The 12695-nt window shown below is 36.7% G+C and overlaps 1 protein-coding gene across 1 annotated transcript in view; it reads right to left on the bottom strand.

The window, feature by feature from the left end:
• Positions 1 to 12695, bottom strand: part of TTLL6 (tubulin tyrosine ligase like 6) — a 39741-nt gene that overhangs the window by 8078 nt on the left and 18968 nt on the right. The window contains exons 9-10 of the mRNA XM_029283053.1: positions 11702 to 11890; positions 6246 to 6399 (exon numbers count right to left, since the gene is read on the bottom strand). Of these exons, the coding sequence (XP_029138886.1) occupies positions 6246 to 6399; positions 11702 to 11890 (343 nt within the window). The remainder of the gene's footprint in view (positions 1 to 6245; positions 6400 to 11701; positions 11891 to 12695) is intronic.

Here is a 12695-nt window from a genome sequence, read left to right as displayed (position 1 = left end):
AATCTGACTCCTGCTCCTCACACAGCTGAGCTTCATCAGAAACACGACTGGAGGGGCCAGGCTCTTCATCAAGCCGTGAGTCTTGTAATTCATCAGAGCCTCCCTCTGACCCTGATGGCCCCTCAACGGCCTCCTCCACATCCTCCTCAGATTCCTCAGACTCAGCTGTTGGGAACACAGGCTGGCACGGAATCACAACGCTGTGTCTCCTCCCATGGAGAGGAAATGGGCCTCCCTCTGACCTTGCCCTTGTACCCATCATGAGCAACCTGGCTAAGGAGAACAAGCACAGCAGCAGCAGCCTTGAGGAGGAGGTAAGTGCAGGTGGGCGCCTCCTTGGGGAAGTGGGGCTGAGCTTGGTGCTATGAGTGCTCGAGGGCCAGGCTGGGCGTTTGACCTCTGCTGCCCAGGGCTCTGGGCAGCCCACACCACCATCTGGTCTCCCCCGCATGGCCTGAGAGGAACAGTGAGGCTCCTCCAGTGGACCATGCCTTGGCACTTGCCCTGGTCCCACCCCCTTCTGCCAGAGACCCTCAGATCTGTCCTACTCCTGCCCAGGCCCCCACAGGCACCCTTGATGCGAACGATGTAGAGCTGGCCATGCCCACCCAGTAGGCCACACCAACTCCATCGCCCACTCAGTAGGCCACACCCACCCTGGCCACACCCATCTGGCCCCCTGAGGGCAACTGCAATGCTGATGCAGCCCTCAATGAAATTGAGTTTGACACCCCTGTTCTAAGTGATACCTCATCTGGCATCATTCCCCTAACATCAGTGTATATCAAAGAGATTAAGGTTCTCATACCCAGCTATTTTTTGAATAAAAAGATAAAAATAAATTAGAATAACTCAGTCATCCATATTTTTCAGTGCTTATTTGATTTATTTTCTGTGAGATTGGTTTATCTCCTAAACAGAACAAAGGCTGATACCACTAATCATATACCTTGATATTCTATCATGAAACAGCAATTTTGAGCATTCCAAACTTGAAAAAAAATATAGCAAGCTGTTTCAAAACAATAATGATTGGTGTTCCAACAGTTGCTACTGAACCACTTTGTAGCTCGTGATTGTAACACATCTGTCTACCTGGTAAAATACTGCCTCAGGGAGCAAGAGTTTATGTGGATAAGTTGCATGTATTTTTGCTTTGTTTTATTTTACAGGCAGATAGGAAAGCAATTAAATAGTATATGTATTTAAATGCAATATTGTATTTTACATCTGTTGGATTTATATAACTGAAAAAAGTACAAGTACAAAAATTAACTGATTTGTAGAGTTTTGATATGTGCATTGGTATTGTATCCTTTTGATGCTAAACTTCATTATTTATTTAAAAATGTTAAACGGTTATGTTGTACCTTGATGATCTATCAGTGAACCACAGCTAGTATGATGGGGCAAAGTAGTCTTTAATTTGAAAATTCTAGCTTACTCAAAGTAGCATATAAAACCAACAGCAAACTGTTCAAAATGTACAAAAAATATCTGGTAAATGTCCTTACCATTACCAGAGATGCTATATATTGAGTGCCATATGACTTTTTCTACATCTTGCCAAAATATACAGTACCACATAAAAACCATAACAGACCAAAGCTATACCTGATGGCAGAGGTCAATATTTCTAGACAATACTGGTGATAGTCATGATGCATGGTTGATTGTAACTTTGGAGAAGTAAATGTAAAGAACAGAAATGAAATATGAAACAAATACACTATCTTTCACAAAATTAAAACAAAGGGGAAAGATGCATTAAAGATCAGAATGAATGAATTAGGTCTGATATTTTGGAGTGAAATTGATGCATACATACATAGAGGAGAAAACAAAAGATTAATCATTAATGAAAAGGATAAAATAATGTCAGTAGGTATTAGCTAATGTCATTTAGATTGCTCTGGGTGCATATGATAATAGGAATACATATACAGTACTAATGAGAACCACATGCTATTAAAGTGAATGTTCTTAATGAAAGAACTGGCATGAGTTTTGAACTATGCAACACTCTGAATAAATGCCATCTATGGGAAAAATTATTCTGATAGATGATTGGATGAGTGGCAATGAGATGAAAAGGCTTTTAACACCTCTCATAAATATGATTTATTTATTTACTATTCCAGTTTATGTAGATGCACATCTCGTGTATATGAGTCTGGGTGGCTTACAAATAATTAAGACAGTGTAAAACAATCAGACAATATAATAGTTTAAAAAATCTAAAATACAAAACATAATAAAATGCATACAGTTCACAGCTGAGGTAATCACACCTACCAATAATATTCAATACAACCAGGGCTCTACCACTTTGTACCCAGATCTGAGTACCCAGATCTGTTCCAACAGCTGCTGGAATTGGGTATGTCTAGTTTAATGAAGAGAAGGAAGAGAGGGGACATGATAGCAGTGTTCCAATATCTCAGGGGCTGCCATAAAGAAGAGGGAGTGAAGCTATTTTCCAAAGCGCCTGAAGGCAGGACAAGAAGCAATGGGTGGAAACTGATCAAGGAGAGAAGCAACCTAGAACTAAGGAGAAACTTCCTGACAGTGAGAACAATTAACCAGTGGAACAACCTGCCTCCAGAAGCGGTGAATGCTCCAACACTGGAAGTTTTTAAGAAGAGACTGGACAGCCATTTGTCTGAAATGGTATAGGGTTTCCTACCTGAGCAGAGGGTTGGACTAGATGACCTTCAAGGTCCCTTCCAACTTTACTATTATTATTATTATTATTATTATTATTATTATTATTATTATTATTATTATTATTATTAGCTAGACTATGTTTTCAGGGTCTTTTGAAAGGCTAATTTGATCTCTGGGGAGATGATGTTTCACAGGGTGGATGCCACAGCAGAAAAGATACCACCAACCAACACCTCTGGCTGATGGGAGCATGCCCCTCCTACCAGATCCAATGGGATGGGTAGATAGGATTAAAGAGAGGTGGTCCCTCAAATAACCTGGTTCTGTGCCATGTAGGGTTTGATATTTTCTTTACCAGCAACTTGAATTAAACTCAGAAAGAAGTTGGCAACCAATGCAGCTCATTGAAAAGTGTAAGATGTTATAATCACAGAGCATACATAATTATCCACACAACTGCATTCTGCACCAGTGGAAACCTCTAGACACTCAAGGACAACCCCACATAGAATGTGCTGCAACAATTCATATGAGAGGTAAGCAAAGTATGAGCATGGCCTTGAGGAACAGGTGCAACTGGCATAGAACATAACATTTTGTAATTTTAATTTAAATTAGAAACCAGGTATCAAGATGTATTGTAAATTTCAGCCTTGAATCCAGAGCATTTTCAGAATGAAAAGCATAAGTTTTATCTCAGTTGTAAGTAATTCATTCATTCGTTCCCACCTTTATTGTTTTTATAAATAAGTCAGGGTAGCAAACATAGCTAATATTCCTTCCTCCTCTAATTTTCCAATCTTGTGAGGTGGGTTGGAATAAGAGAAAATGGTATTTAACCACAAATTAACTTTCCCAATGATTCCAAGATCAATCCATTTGTATCTCATTATAATATACTGTATAATATAATATATTATCCATTGCTGGTTTGCTGGGCCTATTGCAACTTCACTAGAGCCCCTGTGGTCAGGCTGTTTCAGGGTGAACCAGGATGGCCTTCATGGCTACCCATAATGACACTATGGCACAAAATCATGCCATACTTCACCCACTCCTTAGTTTATTCTGTTACCACCTCTCACAATGTGGACCAGGGTTGGACTTCGAGAATCCGAACAAACACAAGAGCAAATGAGAATGCACTCAATATTGAGGCATCTCACTCTTGAGTCATACAGAAAAAATGTACTCCGAGATAATAGAAACAAGATTAAGACCAGTTATAGAAAAACAACTAGCAAAAGAGCAGATGGGTTTTAGAAGAAATAGAAGCAGCACAGATGCAATTTTTGCACTTCAATTACTAATAGAAAAGAACATGGAATACAATAAGAATCTCTTTGTCACATTTGTAGACTAAGAAAAAGCATTTGATACAGTTGATAGGAAATTGCTATGGCAAACATTGACCCAATATAGAGTAAATGAACATCTTATTAGAGCATGGAAAAGCTTATAAAATGATTGCAGAAGTGGAATATTGGAACCCTTCACAGTAATATATAAACAGGGTTGTGTACTATCACCACTATTGTTTATCATCTATATTGACAGCATAAGCAAAAAAAGCCAAATAATATATTTGCAGATGATCAGTCACTGATAGCAAGTACAGCTAAAACTACAATAACATCTTACAGTCATGAACCAAGAATGCAAGACAAATAATATGAGAATCAACAAAGAGAAAATGGAGGTAATGGCAATTGGAAGAAAAACGCACATCTTAAGAAAGTAATAGAGGGAACAAGCATAACACAAGTATCAAAGTTCAAATATCTAGGAACAACATTTAACGAAGACGGTAAAATGGACGAAGAGATTAACATACAATGCAGTATGGCAAACCAAGTATTGGGACAATTAGCTCCACTCCTGCAACCTAAGGCAATACTGATCAGTACAAAGAAGCATCTGATACAAACATATTCATTCCCTATGTTACCAGTATCAAATAAGAACACTTACAATAAAACAAAAATGAATGCCAATCATCATGGAAATGAGATGTTCGAAGAAAGCTGCTGAAGTGATCAGAAGAGATAAAATCAGAAATCAGATTATAAGAGAAAAAGAATTGGCATAGAACTTATCTCTAAACTACAACAAAAAGAGAAATAAAGTGGTTTGTTCACCTGGAGAAAATGTCCTGGGATTTCATACCGTACCCACGCATATACAAAATGAGAAGGTCAAAGAACACAATGCAGACCCAGAAGAAGATAGAGAGAGAACATCAAAGACATTATAATAGCATCAAATAACAATGGTTGAGGCAGCAGAAGAGCAAGAACTTTGTATCTCCTTCAACGTCTAAAGCAGTAAAAGAGGAAGTAAAGGAGAAGAAAAATGATTCCTAGCAAAAGCCTCAAAGTTATGCTTGTTTTCAGCTGAAATTGGTGGAGCTTAAATGTGCTTTCTATAATATATACAAAATGTAATTGGGCCATTCAGGGACTCCAGAATGAAGGATTGGAACCCCAAGCTAACTGGTAGAACCAGGTCTTTAGGCTCAGGAGGATTGGAGCCGACCTCACTCTGGAGGGAAAGATATCCCGGAGGGCAGTTGCGACGGCAGAGAAGACCCTTCTCCTGGACCCAGCCAGTCAGAATACTCAGGCCAATGGTGCCTGCAGAATGCCTCCCTTGCTGGCACAGGTGGGATGGGCCAATCCTAGTGGGATGAGACAGTTTCTCAAAATAGCCTGGACCCATGCCATGAAGGACTTTAAAGATGATTACCAAATTTCTTGAAAAGCATCCAGAAGCAGACTAATAGCCAATGCAACTCACAGAGCAGTAGTGTTACATGGGCCATTCTTAGACTCACAAGAATTGCCAACATCAGTGCACTCTGCACCAACTATAGCTTCCAAATGTTCTCCAAGGGTAGAGTGCATTGCAATAGTTCAACCGTGAGATAACTAGGGTCTGAATGACTGAACACAGGGACTATATGCTATTTATTAAGTGTGGAGCTTTGCACTAGAAATCTGCACAAAACAGAACACTTTTGTAAATGCTCTTATGTATTTTGTACATAGTGTTCTAAGCTTATTTTACAGGTAGCGAGCAACAGCTAAGTTTGTGAAGTACAAAATAACTATTTATACACTGAATTAAAAAACTAATGATGAAATCTGCCGGTACTTTTATCTGTGTTATCTCAAACTCACTGAGAGAAGAACAGTTGTTAAAATGCTAAATAAGCAAAATGCTAAACAACCAATGAGCATTTTAGATGTAAAACAATAATGATTCCTACTGTTACTAGAAAGTGAAGGGAAACCAACCATTCTGAATAATGGACAAGTTGGCTCTCAACTTAATTAATTTATGAAAATATGCATTAATTAATTCTCACTGAATCCATTCAAAATTGAAAATGAATTTAATTGGCTATAAGATGTTACTTAATTTGAGAATATCTATTTTTAGTTTTGCAATTTTGTTCACTGCAATTGGTTTATTAAAAATTAAATCACAGAATTAAAGCCTTTTTGCTTTCTCATTTTTCAGAGGTTCCTACTCAAAAAAAGAATTTTTCAGGTAAAATGTTTCTCTATTATCCATACCTGGACAGAGACTGGCAGTATAGTTGATCTATTTACGGTCTTTGGCCTAGGAATCTTTGTTTTTTCTCCACTGGACTCTCCTGGGAATTCAGTCTTCTTTTCTTTCAATGTAACTTTTTGTTCTTGTTTGAGACGCAGTTCCTGCAGCTGATGCCTATTTATATCAATTCACCAAAAAGTTATATAACAATTACACTAGGAAGGAAGGCTCAATACCAAGCACTGTTGATTTATGATAATTAATTTGTCTACTGGTGGCTTTTCAAACATCCAAAACAGGCCATGGTGGTCAGAATCAGGATAAGGAAAGACACATGAAACCTATTATCAGAGATCAGCAGATTTTCTTTATTAATGCAATGTTGGGTAAATATTTGCAAATAACTTGCAAGAAATCAGTAATGACTGAGTACTATAAATGGTTTCATTGAAAAATAAGCAGGCAAAGTTAGAAATTCAGTTAGAATGATGGGCAAGAAGGCAAATGGATCTGTGATTTTATCTTGAAGAAGCTCTCATGCTCACTTAGTTTGATTTTTAACATGTTAGGATATAGTGAATAAAGTATATGTAGAATATGCTATCCTTTAATAATCAGGCTTTATGCAACAAGAGAAAACATTTGCAGAGCCTTAACTATATGCCTTAGTCTGGAAGACACAAAGGTAAAAACTGGAAGGCAACTAAAACAGAATCAGTTTGCAGTTGTGATTTTTGTTTAATGTGTGATATATCTTACAGGTACTAAGAGACCAGTTTGGTATAGTGATGAGGGTGCTGGTCTACAATGCAGAAGAATGTGAATTTTAATCCCACCTTAGGCATGAAAGCCGGCTGGTTTGACTTTGGGCCAGTCATTTTTCTCAACCCAACTAATCTCATAAGGTTGTTGTTGTGAGATAACAGGAGGCAGGAATATTAGGTATCTTAGCCACTGTAAATTATATAGCTATCTATGAACAAGGTGAGGGAAAATCTAATTTCAATAATAGGTAAAGTTAAAGATTTTCCCTGTCCAGTCGTATCCGACTCTCCATTTCTTAGCTGAGGCAGCCAACGTTGTCTGAAGATGCTTCCATGATCATGTGGCCAATATGAGTATAAGCTTTGGTGCATGGAATGCTGTTACCATTTATCTACTCACACTTACATGCTTTTGAACTGCTAGATTGGCAGGAGCTGGAGCAAGAGCTGAAGCTCACCCCATTAGGCAACGCTTGAGTCTTGTCATGTTTCCAGCTGATAAGCTCAGTATCTTTAACCACTGAGCTATCGCACACCCTCAATATCAATAATAATAAAGCAAAACATGAAATGATGATAGATATTATTATGTTTGCTGCCTTTGTACATAAATCTCATTCTGGTCTAGTACATAAAACAAGAGAAGAAGGAAGATAAGCAAATATGATTGTATTAGTTAAAAATGTCCTTTTTCTTTTTTCAGTTCATTACTGTCAACTGCCCAATTGGCATCCCTGAAGAGAGAGGGGAGATGGTCAGCTCAGTTGGACTATCCCTTCCCTATTTGGTCCATAGCACCAGTAGTCATGTCAATATTTCAACACCTGCTATGAATTTTCATTTACATTTGTTTAAATTGCTTGTAAGGCATTTTTCCCCACCCAATCATGTCATTTATTGGAGACTGTATGGATAGGTCCGTGTAGTTTTCTTGATAAGGTTTTTCATTGCCTCCTTCTTAAGGCTAAGAGAAAGTGACAGGCCCAAGGTCACCTAGCTGGCTGCATGCCTACGCTAGGAACAGAATTCACGCTCTCCCAGTTTCTAGACTAATGCCTTAATCATGACAGCAAACTAGCTTTCTGTAAGACATTTTAAGATGACTGTTATCCTGAAAAGCAGGATACAAATAATTTTATTAAGTATTTAAAGGGACAGTGAAGAATTTAATGAGGGCAATCAACTGTAATGTAATTGGCTAAAAGCAATGCTGGTTTGAAGTTTAGAGGTGTTCTTAGAACCCGAGGAGATTTTTCCATTCATTCGTCCATTTCCTCTCCTCTATAAAACTACCCAGCAGGAGAGTGTGTGTTAAGAGGAGGAAGATGCTCTATTTCTTCATAGGCTGATTGCCAAGAGAGGAAGAAGTAATAAGCACTGGAAAAAAAAAAAAGATTTTCTGAATGCACCGCCTTGTAGAGTTGTGGCATTAGTAGGTACCTCAAAAGCTAACCTGATGAGCCTAGACAGAAAACCACCAAGAAGACATATAAATGTGCACGCACACACACACAAAGAGAGAGAGAGAGAGAGAGAGAGAGAAAACCATGCACAGAATCACTTCTACACCAAGAGATATTCATGCTAACAATTCTTTGCAAAGTTGATTTGTTTTTTTCCCCTCCTTGACAAAGTTGTATAGGAGAAGATAGAACCCAGGAAGATCAAAAACAGCTCTAATACTGCTTTTTACAAGATACTAGACAACATGGTTTAGATTTTAAGAAAAATCTAAACATGTTGTCTAGTTTTTTAAAAAAAAGCAATATTAAGAGCTTTTTAGGAATGGGTTAATGCAATTATATAAAAGGTCTATTTTTTTTTTCAAGAACAAACTTTTCAGAGATTTCCATGAAAGGGATTTGTTGGTGGGGAATGGGGAAGGAGCTGAAAATGTGAGGTTTGAGGGTTAGACTGTATTCTGGAAGTTTGATCTGTGCTAAGGCCTAGAATGTTTCTTACTGTCTCTGACTACAGCAGTTACTCAACTTATTATTCATTAGAAGATTTTCAAACAATTTGAGACCCCTGGATCTCCCCCACAGCCCCCCCAGGCTCCCCCCCATGAGCAATGTCGAACTGTCCATGCCCCCCCCAGTCCTCCCAGGGCAACCACAATGCTGGGGCTTATTTTGGGGGTAGGGCTTATATTAGGTGCACACTTAAAAATCATGCTAGGGCTTATAATTTTGGGGAAAACACGGTATTTCCCAAAAAATCCCCAATCCCAATCCACCAAAGCCTCAACAAGCAATCTAATCCAAGGCCTGGGAAACAAACCACATTTTCAAAGACTTATGGAGAATGTATAAAATGGGAAATGTGTGGCTCTCTTCGGGGACATTGTTTCAGGCACCACAACAGATACAGTATGCTTCTATGGTTCCATGAGATGACATTGTTTAATTAACAGGACCTCACCCCAGAACCAGCAGCTTGAACTGCACCTAGAAGCCAACTGGTAACCAATGCAGCTTGTGGAAAATGATGACTCATGGGAACAAACAAAAGTACTGTTTAAACAATATGAACTTTCTTGAGACCTGGTCCTAAACTATGGTAATCCCTGCCTCACGGCACCAAGTTGACTTCCATAATCTTTTGCTGATTGGTAAAGATTTTCCTATTTAGAAACCCACATTTCAAAAGCAGTGCAGAAATTACTTGAATACATCATCTGCTGTACTTGCCAGCTTTAATTTGATTTCTTTTTCTGTCTAGTTCCCTCTTACCTTTTAATATTTCCATTTATTATTGGTTTTAAATTGTCATGAATTTCCCTGTGTGGCATTAGGAGGATAAGATTGATTTAAAAAAAAATAAACAACATATTGTTACAAAGTAAACTTCAGCATTCTGATCTCAAAAGACATCTAAAAGATCATTTAAATAGGGGGAAAACTGTTCTCTTTCTCTCTCATACATACTTGCTGATACCTGCCGCAGTCAAGAAGATTCTTGCCAGTTTACTTAGCATTGTTAAAACACAAAATGAAGCATTAAATTTAGAAACATTTTTATGTTAAGAATTAGTCTCTGTAATTTTATTTAAGACAAAATAGATCAAATAATCCTCTTTCTTGATTTCCGGGGAAGAAATGATAAAACTGATGTCTTCAGTGGAATGAAGAGGTGGTGAATAGTCCAGCCCTTTATGGACAAGGATAGAACAGCTGCTCCTTACAATAGCAAGATACAGGCTTCTAGTGGGTTTACAGCTCTGGGAGATGAGGAATAGACATCTTTTTAAAGCTGCAGTTGGCACCTTCAAAAGACACTGGGTTTTCTAATCAACAATTCTAACAATTTTAGAAATTGTTTGTTAACTGCTTTTCGGCTATTAGGAACCTCCAGATCGATATATTTTATACAGTGGTGGGATTCAAATATGTGAACAACCGGTTCTCTATGTGGATGCCACTTCTGGAAATCCATTCTGAGCCTGGGCAACAAAAAATTAGCTATCGGTTCTGTCGAAGTGGTGAAAACTGGCTGAATCCCACCACTGATTTTATAGCACTAGGAGTGTTTCCTACAATCCTTAGCAAAATGAGTTTTAAAAACAAGTTTAAGGACTTACATTTTTTCCCTTTTTCAGAATAAAGAGGAAAAGGGTGACGGGAACTTTGATTTTGGAAAGTTACAAACAAACTAAGGATCCAGATGGATTTGAAATTAATTGTGGAATTAACTATAAGAATCCTTGTGAGAAAATGTTTGTTTTGAATTCTCTTTAAAAAAAACTTGATAGAATAGGACTTTGAACATTGGATGCTGGAGGGAACCAGAAGAAACTAAAGACTAAAATAAAAAGAGAATACTTAAATTTGATTTACTAATACAGAATGGAACAAGATATTTTAACATTGGAATATTAAGGGATTTTTGTGAACAATGGATCCAGAGTTAATTTTAAGTGTGTCTGCCTCTTTAGACATTGTATTTAAAATATGTTATGAAAGAGGAACACATTGTACCAGATGAGACTGATCCCTCTAACATCTAACAAATTTAAAAATTAAAATTAAATTAATTTTTTTATTAAAAATTTAAAATGACAGGCTACAAGAATGATTGGGAGAAACATGAGATTGGGCATTCAAATTAAATTGGCTAAATATTGTAATTAAAAGGAATGTACAAAATACAAACCAAAACAGTGATTTGCATACTTTTCTATATGGAATTTACAAATGAGACTTGTTAAAATTTGAAGAATTTTGTGAGAAGGAAAAAGAAAGAACAAATGAAAACAAATCAAGCTCGAAGTCATTATTTGATGGGACTAAAAATCAAGATAATCAAAAGTAAAAGGAACGAACATAAAGTTGATTTATATGATCAAGATTAAAACAGATATGTTGTTACCTCTAGTAAGACTTAAAGACTTTTGCTGATTAGAACTAACAATGAGGTTTTAAAGGTTAGTTTATATATAAGAGATAGGGTATGGGAAGAATCATTTGTTGTGTTTTAAGAGAAAGTGGTAAGTTATTAAATTGTTTATGTTTGTTGTGATGAAGGATGAAGTCATTTCATTATATCTTTTTTTACAATATTCTTACTTTTCTTTTTATTTCAAATTTTTTTCCTTTTTTTTTCTTTTATGAACTTTCTATTTTTATTCTTTTTTTAGTTTGCATTAGTTTCTATTTTTTGTAATTGTAATTTTTAATAAAATTACTACATAAAAAAGAAATGCTCTTTCTTACCTTGCATACTCTTCACGGGCTCTGGAAGCTGCTGTTTCCTGGAAAAGTGAACTATTCTGTTGGAAAAACCTATCATATCTGACAGAATCAGAATTGGGATATATTCGGCGATAACCTCCTGTGTTGTTTTCTTCATAGATCTCTGCTTGTTGAAGCCACATAGCCTGGCAGTTCTTGAATTCCTCGGCTCTGACAAAACCAACCCAAAAACTGTTAAGATTTTAGAGTGAGAGTTTTTCCATTTCAATTTTCTGCTGTTCAAATCATATTGTTAGCTCTATGCATACTGGAATAAAACTTTTTCACTTAGCTTTTAAGCATGTAAATATCATGCAAAATATCTTCTGATCTTTTTGCTCTTGCTTACTAGACAGAAATTTTTCAGTCACAAAGGTGGATAATTAGCCTTACCCTCTCCACCTTTTCTCTTCCAGGGGAAAACAAGGCAGAAAAGGCATAATGAGCAAGTTCCTCCACAAGACACAACAGGTAGCATGGATGAAAGGAAAATTGAATGCTGCCGAGTCTGTGGCAGAAATTTACACAACTGTTTCTATTTGTTCTTTTTAAGCTTAAAGGAGACCTTTAAAAAAAAATTTAAAAAAAATCTTTGCTTTTTTAGGAAAACAAAAGCCACAATAGGACTCAAATATATTTTATATGCATGCCAGATAAATTTATAAGTTTGTCACATTGCTAAAAAAAATTATAAATGCAAATGTATATTTGATTGTGCAAAAAAAATTTAAATATAGATGATTGATGAGAAGATTAGGTATTAAGAATTAATGGGAAGAAAACTGTCTATTTTTTTCCCTCAGAATTATGACTGTTATATAATGGGGATGCATATATAACATTAGATTTTTAGCTTTATAAGTAAACATTTATCTGCAGTTCAATTTCTGTTTACTAATATCATAATTTGGCCCAGATGCATTGATAGTATCTGAAATATATTATCACAATAATTTTTTAAATTCAAATTTGATAA

The sequence above is a fragment of the Protobothrops mucrosquamatus genome, unplaced genomic scaffold (genome assembly GCF_001527695.2).
Source record: "Protobothrops mucrosquamatus isolate PMUCROS unplaced genomic scaffold, P.Mucros_1.0 scaffold10, whole genome shotgun sequence".
NCBI classification, from domain to species: Eukaryota; Metazoa; Chordata; class Lepidosauria; order Squamata; family Viperidae; genus Protobothrops; species Protobothrops mucrosquamatus.
Note: the sequence above shows the minus strand (reverse complement) of the source record. Positions and strands in the feature narration are given on the sequence as shown.